Raw genomic sequence first — 13,163 nt, 5'->3', positions numbered from 1 at the left:
AAATGATAAAAATATATTTTTGGAATAAGTTACAGTAAATTAAGAGGAATAATTTGCTGTTTATTTCCCTTTTTTAAATTGCTAATAAGAAAATGTCATCATTTTTACAAAATAAAATAAAAATAAATACTCTTGTTTATTGCATATTAAAATAACATTTTTTTAAAAAGTACAAATGAACAAAAACGTACAGTTTTTTGTAGAATTGTCAAATAATGTAATGTAAGATGGATGGATGGATGGATGGATCAATGGATGGATGGATGGATATAGTTACATGATCTTGTTATATGATCTAGATATAGTTATGTGATCTAGTTATATGATCTAAATAGTTATCGTTATGTAATCTTATTATATGATCTATAGTTATGTGATCTGGATGGATGGATGGATGGATGGATGGATGGATGGATGGATGGATGGATGGATGGATGGATGGATGGATGGATGGATGGATGGATGGATGGATGGATGGATGGATGGATGGATGGATGGATGGATGGATGGATGGATGGATGGATGGATGGATGGATGGATGGATGGATGGATGGATGGATGGAGTTATGTGATGTCGTTATATAATCTAGACAGATATCGTTATGTGATCTAGTTATATCATCTAGATATAATTAAGTGAGATAGATAGATAGATAGATAGATAGATAGATAGATAGATATAGTTATGTGATCTAGATAGATAGAAAGTCAGAACGTAAAAGATAGTTATATGATCAAGATAGATACATAGATATAGTTATATGATCTAGATATAGTAGTTAAATGATCTTTTTATATGATCTAGATATAGTTATGTGATCTAGTTATATGATCTAAATAGTTATCGTTATGTAATCTTGTTATATGATCTATAGTTATGTGATCTGGATGGATGGATGGATGGATGGATGGATGGATGGATGGATGGATGGATGTGATGTCGTTATATGATCTAGATATAGTTATGTGATGTCGTTATATGATCTAGATAGATATCGTTATGTGATCTAGTTATATCATCTAGATATAATTAAGTGAGATAGATAGATAGATAGATAGATAGATAGATAGATAGATAGATAGATAGATAGATAGATAGATAGATAGATAGATAGATAGAGTTATGTGATCTAGATATAGTAGTTAAATGATCTTTTTATATGATCTAGATATAGTTATGTGATCTAGTTATATGATCTAAATAGTTATCGTTATGTAATCTTGTTATATGATCTATAGTTATGTGATCTGGATGGATGGATGGATGGATGGATGGATGGATGGATGGATGGATGGATGGATGGATGTGATGTCGTTATATGATCTAGATATAGTTATGTGATGTCGTTATATGATCTAGATAGATATCGTTATGTGATCTAGTTATATCATCTAGATATAATTAAGTGAGATAGATATAGATAGATAGATAGATAGATAGATAGATAGATAGATAGATAGTTATGTGATCTAGATAGATAGATAGATAGATAGATAGAGTTATGTGATCTAGATAGATAGAAAGTCAGAACGTAAAAGATGGTTATATGATCAAGATAGATACGTAGATATAGTTATATGATCTAGATAGTGATATGACCTCAATATAGTTATGTGATCGTTATATAATCTAGATAGATAGATATAGTTATGTGATCTCGATAGATAGAAAGTCAGAAAGTTAAAAAGATAGTTATATGATCAAGATAGATACATAGATATAGTTATATGATTTAGATAGTTATATGATCTCAGTAAATATAGTTATGTGATCAAGTTATATAATCTAGACAGACAGACAGACAGACAGGTATAGTTATGTGATGAAGTTATTTGATCTAGATGGATCGATCAATCGATCGATCAATCGATATAGTTATGTGATCAAGTTATGTGATCTAGATAGATAGATGACCAATCGATATAGTTTTGTGATCAAGTTATATGATCTAGATAAATATAGTTATATGCAGGGGTGCACATAATTTTTTTGCCCAGGTTCTCAGAGGAGGACCTGGAGATGTGACTTGGTCCTCATTGAGCTTGAGAGCCGACCCGCGTGATGCGATTATTTATGACAAGCTTTACTTAGAGCCAATTAACTTTAATTAATTATATTAACAATTAATGCTTGATTAACATCACATATGGCACAACAAAATTGCCATTACTTTGAAGTGAAATGTAAAGAAATAAAAAGCACCAATTCAAAATAAAGGGCATTATGCGGCTCCCACATTAACTCCAAGCCTTTTTAAAAGTGGGATGTCCTCATCATAACAGATCATTGAACGTGCATGTTTAGCTTTGTGAAATGCTAGCAAAAACACGTTTGTCAGTGCATGTCGCTGTTCATTACCTTTATTCCGCCACTTGTCCATAGGGCGAGCGGGGTCCTGTTTGACATCGATAGTTTGCTTAATTGCCACATGCTCTCTGTTTTTTTTGTGCTTTTCAAAGTTTGGATGGCTGAAATTCTTTGACCCTACATAAAATGCGCTGCTCTTATCGGCGACATTGGGATTCTCACGGCACATTTTGTACCGCATTTCCGTGCGAGCATCATTTGCTTCTAGCCATGGTACCTTCTGTAGCCACTTTTCAGCAAAAGTCCTTTTTTTCGGTAGCTCCGGTGACGTCTCTGTCGTCTGTCTTTTGACAGAGGTGGGGGAACACGGAAGTAATTACTCAGTGTGGCCTGCCTCTTCGACATTTTGAGAAGTTATTTTCTCGTGTGCGCCGCAAATACAGTGGTCAGCCATCGGTACGCAAAAGCGTATGGAAGCCGTTGAGGGCCAGCGCGTTTGTCTACGTCCAGTCCGCATGCACGCATGCGGACCACTTATGTGCACCCCTGGTTATATCTTTTTATATGATTTAGATATAGTTATATGATCTAGTTCTAGTTACTGTATATGATCTCGATAGATATAGTTATGTGCTCTAGTTATATGATCTAGATATAGTTATAGGATGTAGTTATATATCTAGATATAGTTATGTGATCTAGTTATTTGATCTAGATAGATATAATTATGATAGAGAGCGAGAGAGAGAGAGAGAGAGAGAGAGAGAGATAAACTCACCACTGACCCAATAGTTGCCCAGAAAGTTAACCTGAAATGCCCCCAAATTAAAAGGAAGAGAACCCGAAATCCCCACCATACCAATAGGATGAGACCGAATACCTACAGGAAGCCTCAAAATCAACAGGAAGTGACCCTATATTGCAACCATTTTCTAGTTTGTCCAAGTAATGCTATTTACACGGGGACAGACGGTGACTAATAGCACTTGTATTTTCAGCGACTGAGACAGAAGTTGGCCCAAACATGACACACTATAATCAAAGTGGGTGACGCCATGTATAAAAGAAGCCCCGCCCTTCTTCCCCAATAATCACGCTCAGCGTCACAATCGGCTAAACCCGAAACAGACGTCTGTTTTTGTTTTTAAATGGAAACAGACGCCGCTGCTAAGTTACTGCTTGAAAGCTACGAAAACACCAAATGTCTTCAAACTCATTGGCTGCCATCGACGGCGATAGATGTCAAATCTGTCGGTGAGTGTTAGGCAATGTGATAAAATCATTTACAGAAAACCTTTCTTATTTTTTACATAAAAGACATACATAATATTTTTGTAATTAGAAGATACACGCAAAGGGAATATTTGGGGTTTTGGAGTATTTTTTGCCCTACAAATAACAAATACAAAATATTGTAAATAAGGAATTTTAATTGTTTCATCTTTTTTTTGTATTAAAAGAGTAAACAATTTTAAAAATTTAATAATACAAAATAAATAATAAATAAATAACAAATGAATAGAATTTGTTCTGTTTTATTTTGGTAATTCAAAATATGTTTCAAAAGATATATATATTTTTTATAATTAGTTAAATAAAATAAAAAATAAGAATCTTTACACTTTTTCTCTTTTAGAATAACTTAAATTTTATAAAAAGTAATAAAAAAAAACTTAAAATCAAAATGCAAAAAAAAAAATCCCCCCCCTTTTTTTTTAAATAAAAGAGTAAATATATTAAAAACTCAATATAATACAATAATAAGTAACTTAATTAATTAATTAATTAAATGGATAAAATAATTCCAGATTTGTTGTTTTATTTTGGTAATTCAAAATATGTTTTAAAAATTATTTTCTTAAGAATACGTAGTTAAATAAAATAAAATAAAAATTAGATAATGTTTTTCTCTTTTGGAATAATTTAGATTTTTTTGTAAGAAAATAGAAAAAATACTTTTAAAAACAAAAAGTAAAAGAATATATTTTGGGGGGTTTTGTTTTCCCCCCTTTTTTTGCTTTTTGAAATGATTAAAACAAAGAAATAATACAAACAAAACCCAAAAAAAGAGAAATATAGAAATGTCAAATATTTTAAATATATTTTTAAAAATCTAAATCTTTGGCTTTATTCAAAATAATACAATGTATTTTAACAATAATACAATGATAATTTTTTTGTAATAAATAAAAGAAGAGAATATTTACTTTTTTTTTTTTTTTTTTTATGTATTTTTACTCCAAGTTGAAATGAACTTTGATGTACAAAAATTGACCGTCGCTGACCAGTTTCTGGTTGAGTCCGGCCGGCGCCCAATCGTAGGTGACGGTGCTGAAGGTGGGGTCCTTGCGCGACACCACGGGATAGGTCACGATCATGCGGTTCCTCTTGTAGAGACGGAGGCCGCCGCCCCCTTTCACCTTGGCCGTTAGGTGGGCAGAGGGCGTGTCGGCCAGCAAGCGGCCCATTCGCCGGTCGTCGTCACCGTGGTCGCCGTGAGCGTGGTCGGCGATGCCGCAGCCACACGCCACGCATGCTTTTCTGAAAACAGCATATTCATCTGCTCTGTTTTTTGTTCTTCTTTTTTTTGTTAAACTGTAAATATCATTTGAAAAAATTCACAAAAAAATACTGAGTTTAAAAAAAATGTATATATTTTTTAATGACATTTTTAAACTCAATATTTTAAGATACAGTATGTTAATATTTAATAAACACCATCCATCCATTATCTTCTGCTTAGTCCGGGGTCGGGTTGCGGGGGCACTATTTTTAAATATATAATATAGAAAATATATTTTAAAATGAACCTTTTATCATTTTTGTTTAAAAAAATAAAAATACATATTTACTGTTATTTTTAATTGATTAGTTTTTTTATATTGAAATAATTTTTAAATAAATTTTAAATCAACTTGAAAACATTAAAAAAAGTTTGCATTATATTTTGTTAAAAATTAATAAATATTGAAACTAACATTTTATAATGACTAAATACAGAGTATTTACTCGTATTTAATTAAAAAAAATGTTTAAATTAAAGAACAAAAATTCATTAAAAAAAGAATACTTAGATTTTTCCTTTTTTAAATTAAATTTTTAAAAAAACATTTTTAAAAAATGTTAATATTTAAATATATAATATTTGAATATAAGAATATTTTTAAAATATTTACCTTTTATCATTTTTATTCATTGACATAAATAGTAAAAAAGAAACACATATACTGTTTTTTTAAATTTTTGAAATGTTTTAAATTAAATAGGAAACAATTTTTAAAAAAACATTTAGTTTATATTTTATAAAAAATAAATATATATTTAAACTAACATTTTTAAAATATTTTATCCAGGATTTATTTTTTATTATTGAGTTTAAATATACTTACTCTTTTCATTTTATTTATTTGTTTATTATTGATTCATTTATATTTTATGAAAAAAATTTTTTTTTTTAAACAATTATTGAATCTAACATTTTTCAATGAATAAATAACTACAATATTTACACATATTTTATTTCCAGTTTTCCCCATAAATATTAGTAACCTTTTTTTAAATTAAAGAATAAATAAATATTCTCTAAATCTACTATTACTCTTCTATTGGTGGACTGTGAAATGTGCAGTCACCTCCAAGAATGCGGCTGCAAACCAGAGCAGCCGTCCTTACAAAGAAGGCAAATGGCTGATTCCAGAGGTCCGGACTCCACTGACATCTGAAGAAAAAAAAAAAAATCAATACATCAATCAATAGCGCTACTTTTTTGTCAACAATATTGAGGAGAAGTGGCAAGCTAGACTGCTCTGTCACCTGTTACTAGGCAGATTTTTCTTAGTTCTCGTGATTTTCTGAATTGTTTTTAGGCGTTATTGATGCTAACTTTGCATCTATAATAATCTTTTTTTTTACTTTTCTCAATGGCATTTCTTTGGCGTACCGCCTAGCCAAAACTGTTCTTGCACCAAAAAAACATAATTCTTGCAAACTCTCTTTTTTTTGACACCCCAAAAATGACTTTTTTTTATTTTGAGTAAAAAAGTGAAATTTTAAAATGCTACTTGTCCCGTTATTTTTGTCCAAAATTAATTGATAAAAAAAGTCAGGTCGCTAAGAAGCACAAAAGTTCAATACAGTTTTTGCCAAAACATACCCATTCATTTCTCATAGGTAAAATTTCCCATTCATTTCGATGGCACAAAAATTTCCATTTATGCCAACTGATTTCCAACCCAAGTGACCCAATAGCCACAGGAAGTGGCCCCGAAATCAATAGGAAGTGACCCAATATGAGGAAACAGTGACCCTGAAATGCCTCATAGTGAACAGGATATGACCCGATATAGAAACTATCATAGCAAAGCTACAATCGCAATTTCTCCAGAAATCTCCTTTATTTTATACATAATTTAATAAAATCAAATATATCAAATTGACATGTTTCCCTTTATGTGAAATACTAAAATATGGAGGAAAAAATTAAATATATCAGCCACATTGGCTTAAAGACTAGCAGCATATTTGGCACATTTACGTAAAATAAATGCTAACTGTCCATCATTTTGCTTTTAACCATGAATCAAGACTGTTTTACGTCCATATCTTTGAAGAATTCAGGGATTTAAGCATTTATTCACAAGAATTTTCAACGTAAAAAGCTCTTTGTGTCTCCACTCGGTCAGCTTTGACGGAGATACTGTAGGCCCTCTATTAAAAGGCCCCGTGAACTATAGTTGGCACATTAATGGGGAGAGGTCGCTTTTTAATCTTTTGTCGCCATTGACGGCGATAGACGTCCAATCGTTTTTGATTGGGAGGGGCGATTTATGTAATAAAAATGTAAATAAATCAATTTTCAAAAAGAGGTGACAATTCTAATAACATTTCCGACATTTCTTGACTAGGTTTTAGGTGATTTTGTGTTTTTTTTTTAAGTTTGTGTGGTTTTCGTCCACTCCTTCCTTTTGCATTTTCCAACAAATGAATTGGACGACTACTGCCGTCAATGGCACTGAAACTAAGGCTGCCATTATTATTTGCCAATATAATATTTTGTATTGTTTTTCCCTTTTTTTTTTTGTTTTTGCAGTTTTTTTGTTGTTGCAGTTTTTCATTTTTTTCACTTTGTTTCTTTTTTTTTTTTTTTTTTTTTTTCGCAGTTTGAATTTTAACAAATGCATTAGAAGTCTATCGCCGACAAGATAATATTTTGTATAGTTTTTGCATCTTTTTGGGATTTTATTTCCATTTTTTTGTGGGTGCAGTTTTTGCATTTCCCCCCCACAGTTTTCGAGTTTCAACAAATGAATTGGACGATGATTGGAAAATTATTTATTAATTATTTTTAAAATAGTTTTTGCAGTTTTGTGTGTGTGTGGGGGGGGTCAGTTTTTGATTTAGATGTCTATCACAGTCAATGGCATTGAAACTAAGGCTGCCATAATTATTTGCCTGTTTAATATTTGTATAGTTTTTGCACCTTTTTGTGGGATTTTGAGTTTGTTTTCAGTTTTTTGTTTGTTGCAGTTTTTGTATTTTTTCAAATGAATTGGATGACAAATGGACGATTATTTGCTAAAATTATTTTTTGAATAGTTTTTGCATTTTTAAAATACTTTTTGCCGCTTTTTTTTGTTGTTGCATTTTTTGGATTTTTTGCTTTTTTTTTTTCAGTTTTTGATTTTTTTTCAGTTTTAGATTTTAATAAAATGATTAGGTTTTTGAGTTATAATAAATGAATTGGATGACTATTGGACGATTATTTGCTAATATATATTTTTGGGTTAGTTTTTGCATTTTTAAATAGTTTTTGCAGTTTTGGGGGGGTTGCAGTTTTTGCATTTAGATGTCTATCGCAGTCAATAGCATTGAAACTAAGGCTGCCACGATTATTTGCTTATTTAATATTTGTATTGTTTTTGCACCTTTTTGTGGGATTTTGAGTTTGTTTTCAGTTTTTTGTTTGTTGCAGTTTTTCAAATGAATTGGACCACAATAGGACGATTATTTGCAAAAAAAATTTTTTTGAATAGTTTTTGCATTTTTAAAATACTTTTTGCTGTTTTTTTTTGGTTGTTGCAGTTTTTGGATTTTTTCACTTTTTTTTTGCAGTTTTTGATTTTTTTTTCACAGTTTTAGATTTTAATAAAATGATTAGGTTTTTGAGCTATAATAAATGAATTGGATGACTATTGGACGATTATTTGCTAATATATATTTTTGGGTTAGTTTTTGCATTTTTAAATAGTTTTTGCAGGTTTGGGGGGGTTGCAGTTTTTGCATTTAGATGCCTACCGCAGTCAATAGCATTGAAACTAAGGCTGCCACAATTATTTGCTTATTTAATATTTGTATTGTTTTTGCACCTTTTTGTGGGATTTTGAGTTTGTTTTCAGTTTTTTGTTTGCTGGAGTTTTTGTAGTTTTTCAAATGAATTGGACGACAATAGGACGATTATTTGCAAAAAAAATTTTTTTTGGAATAGTTTTGCATTTTTAAAATACTTTTTGCAGTTTTTTGTTGTTGTTGCAGTTTTTGGATTTTTTCACTTTTTTTTTTGCAGTTTTTGATTTTTTTTTTCACAGTTTTAGATTTTAATAAAATGATTAGGTTTTTGAGTTATAATAAATGAATTGGATGACTACTGGACGATTATTTGCTAATATATTTTTTGGGTTAGTTTTTGCATTTTGAAATAGTTTTTGCAGTTTTGGGTGGGTTGCAGTTTTTGCATTTAGATGTCTATCGCTGTCAATAGCATTGAAACTAAGGCTGCCACGATTATTTGCTTTTTTTTTTTTTTTTTTTTTTTTTAAAAACCTGTCCTGTTCAGCTGTTTGACACAGACAATGGAAGTCTAAGTGCCCGGATTCTGAACAGTTTTAATGTTTCACATTGAGAGTCTGACATACTCCCATTGTGATCATTCAAAATACCTTTTTATTATGACAAAGCAGCGAACAGGAAGGGATTATGGGGGGACAGAAGAAAAGAAATACAAGAGAAGAAAAGAAAAGAAACACATACACAAACAACAACAAGAAATACATTGAACATCTAAACTAGTTACTAATATGCTGGTGCTATCGTCAGCGAGATGTATTTCCGGTTTACACCATGTGGGGGCCTATTGGCCAGTGAAAGAGGAGAATGGGGGTGGGGGTGTCTATAAGACTATAAGCTAAGTGATTGAAAGGGGTAGAGTGTACACAAATCAGTTCTGTGATCTAGAACCCAGTAATCCTGTGAATCTCTTATGAGTGTAAGCCCGTTGGCGACCAAACCTACGCCGCCGCATCGCCAATCCCGGTATCGGAACCCCCAACCCGAGCATGCCCTACCACATCCAGCAGCACGCAAGCCCCACCGGGCGCGCGACAGCCACACAGACGGGCGGAGAAACCGCAAACAAATGAATAGGACGACTACTGGACGATTATTTGCTAATATAATTTTTTGGGTTAGTTTTTGCATATTTTATTTCAGTTTTTTTTGCAGTTATGGCATTTTTTTTGTTTGTTTTTGCAGTTTTTGATTTTGTTGTTGTTACACTTTTAAAAAATGGGTTGGACATCTGTTGCTGTCAATGGCACTGAAACTAAGGCTGCCACGATTATTTGCCTGTTTAATATTTGTATAGTTTTTGCATCTTTTTGTGGGTTTTCTTTTCGAGATTTTTTTTCCAGTTTTTTGTTTGTTGCAGTTTTTGCATTTTATTTTCACAGTTTCTGAGTTTCCACAAATGAATTGGACGACTATTTGCTAATATGATATTTTGTATGGTATTTGCATTTTTTTTCTTTATTTTTTTACAGTTTTTTTTTTTTTTTTTTTTTTTGCACTTGTATTTCTTTACTTTTTTGATTGCTTTTTGCAGTTTTAACAAATGGATTGGACATCTGTTGCAGTCAATGGCACTGAAACTAAGGCTGCCATGATTATTTACCTATTTAATATTTTGTATACTTTTTGCATCTTTTTGTGGGTTCTTATTTTTTATTTATTTTTGCAGTTTTTGCATTTTTTAAATAGTTTTTGCGGTTATGTGGGGGGGTGCAGTTTTTGCATTTCGATGTCTACCGCAGTCAATGGCTTTGAAACTAAGGCTGCCATGACTATCGGCCTATTTAATATTTGTATAGTTTTTGCACCTTTTAGTGGGATTTTAAGTTTGTTTTCAGTTTTTTGTTTGTTGCTGTTTTTGTATTTTTTCAAATGAATTGGATGACAATTGGACGATTATGTGCTAAAATTATTTTTGAGTAGTTTTTGCATTTTTTAAAATACTTTTTGCAGTTTTTTTTTTTTTTGCAGTTTTTGGATTTTTCGCTCTTTTTTTGTGTGCAGTTTTTCAATTTTTTTTTACAGTTTTAGATTTTAATTAAAGGATTTGGTTTTTGAGTTATAACAAATGAATTGGATGACTACTGGACTATTATTTGCTAATATCATTTTTTGGGTTAGTTTTTGCATGTTTTTTCAGGTTTTTTTTGGCAGTTATTGCATTAAAAAAAAATTTTTTGTTGTTGTTTTTGCAGTTTTTGTTTTGTTGTTGTTGCAGTTTTACAGTTTTAACAAATGGATTGGACATCTGTTCCTGTCAATGGCACAAAAACTAAGGCTGCCACGATTATTTGCCTGTTTAATATTTGTATAGTTTTTGCATCTTTTTGTGGGTTTCTGAGTTTGTTTTCAGTTTTTGTTTGTTGCCGTTTTTGTACTTTTTTCATAGTTTTTTGAGTTTCAACAAATGAATTGGACGACTATTGGGCGATTATTTGCTAATATAATATTTTGTATAGTATTTGCATTTTTTCTTTATTTTTTTTTTACAGTTTTGTGTTTCGGTTTGTTTTTTTGCAGTTCTTGTATTTTTTCATTTTTTGATTGCTTTTTGCAGTTTTCGAGTTTTAACAAATGAATTGGACGTCTATTGCCGTCAATGGCACTAAAACTAATGCTACCATGATTATTTGCCTACTTAATATTTTGTATACTTTTTGCATCTTTTTGTGTTTTTTTTTGTGTGCAGTTTTTGCATTTTTTCCCCCGCAGTGTGTGTGTGTGGGTGTGTGTGTGTGTGTGTGTATCTTTATTTATGAATGTATTTGACTTTAAATACCTGCTGATGTCAAGGACGCCATTAAAAAAAGCCAAGTGGGCTTTGGTGGATTGAACTCTTCTGGATGCAGTGGTGACATTTTGACAGCCAGGTTGTCTGTCATCAGGTATTATTCGGGCGTCTGCTCGGGTTCATCCCAGGGGAACTGGTGGGCGGGGGCGAGGGGGTTGACCTTTCAAGTGGGGGTGGCACAATCCACTACTAACTCTTAGCAAGAATATGTGTCTAGTTTCCAGTTAAAGATAAATAATCCTAATAATACTGGTAGTGCCCGGGTTACGACGGACCCGATTTATGCAATTTCGACTTTACGACACCTGCGTCTCGTTGTTTTTGGTTTTTTTTAAAAGTTAAATTTGTGATTTATTTTGGCGCAGGAAGCGAGCGCATGTACAGACACGCCCGCCCACCTCACACACGCGCACACAGAGCAGCCGAGTGACAGAGGTGACAGCCTGCGCACAAATTTGTTGTTTGTGAAGCATCCAGAGGCGACGGCTTTTGTACTGTTTATCAGTACTTAATTTGTAAATCATAAGGTGCCGGAACACAAAGTACATATGAGAGAAAATGGTGCTGAAAACAACATGCAAATGCCCACTTGCCATGCTGTGGGATTTAGAAACCTCAATTTCGGATAATATCCATGGTATAAATTTAGTAATCTGTGTTACAGATTACTAAACTCCATCAAACTGTGTGTATAGTTGAGACATCTGTGGGTACAGTTTAGTAGTCTGTGGGTACACATTAGTAATCTGTGGGTACAGTTTATCAACTGTGGGTACAGTTTACTAAACTGTGGGTACAGATTACCAAACCATGGGCACAGTTTAGTAATCTGTGGGTAAAGATTAGTAGTCTGTGGGTACAGATGATTAAAATGTGGGTACAGTTTCGTCATCTGTGAATACGGTTTAATAGTTTGTGGGTACGGGCTCCTAAACTGTGGGCAGAGTTTAGTAATCTTTGGGTATTAAACTGTGGGTACAGGTTAGTCATCTGTGGGAACAGATTATTAAAACGTGTGTACATTTTAGTAATCTGTGGGTATGGTTTAGTAGTCTGTGGGTACAGATGACTAAACTGTGGCTACAGATTACCAAACTGTGGGTATAGTTGAGTGATCTGTGGGTATAGTTTAGTAGTCTGTGGGTACAAATGAGTAATCTGTAGGTACAGTTTATCATCTGTGGGTACAGTTTACTAAACGGTGGGTAAAGATTACCAAACTGTGGGCAGAGTTTAGTAATATGTGGGTATTAAACTGTGGGCACAGATTAGTAAACTGTGTGTACTGTTTAGTAAACTGTGTGTACAGTTTAGTAATCTGTGGGTATGGTTTAGTAGTCTGTGGGTATAGATTACTAAACTGTGGCTACAGATGACCAAACTGTGAGTATAATTGAGTGATCTTTGGGTCCATATTAGTAGTCTGTGGGTACAGATTATTAAAATGTGGGTACAGTTTCATCATATGTGGATACAGTTTGGTAGTTCGTGGGTAAAGGCTCCTAAACTGTGGGTGAGTCTAGTAATCTGTGGGTATTAAACTCTGGGTACAGGTTAGTAATCTGTGGGCACAGATTAGTAAACTGAGGCTACAGTTTAGTCATCTGTGGATATTAAACTGTGGGTACAGATTAGTAATATGTGGGTCCAGATTAGTAGTCTGTGAGTACAGATTATTAAAATGTGGGTACAGTTTCATCATATGTGGACACTGGATACAGT

General features: G+C 32.5%; 1 protein-coding gene across 1 annotated transcript in view; it reads right to left on the bottom strand.

Annotated features, from left to right (window-relative positions):
* The window catches only part of lmcd1 (LIM and cysteine-rich domains 1), a 32,468-nt gene that overhangs the window by 6,232 nt on the left and 13,073 nt on the right, over nucleotides 1-13,163 (bottom strand). The window contains exons 2-3 of the mRNA XM_057844894.1: nucleotides 5,941-6,026; nucleotides 4,594-4,849 (exon numbers count right to left, since the gene is read on the bottom strand). Of these exons, the coding sequence (XP_057700877.1) occupies nucleotides 4,594-4,849; nucleotides 5,941-6,026 (342 nt within the window). The remainder of the gene's footprint in view (nucleotides 1-4,593; nucleotides 4,850-5,940; nucleotides 6,027-13,163) is intronic.

The sequence above is a fragment of the Corythoichthys intestinalis genome, chromosome 9, assembly GCF_030265065.1.
Source record: "Corythoichthys intestinalis isolate RoL2023-P3 chromosome 9, ASM3026506v1, whole genome shotgun sequence".
NCBI lineage: Eukaryota > Metazoa > Chordata > Actinopteri > Syngnathiformes > Syngnathidae > Corythoichthys > Corythoichthys intestinalis.
Note: the sequence above shows the minus strand (reverse complement) of the source record. Positions and strands in the feature narration are given on the sequence as shown.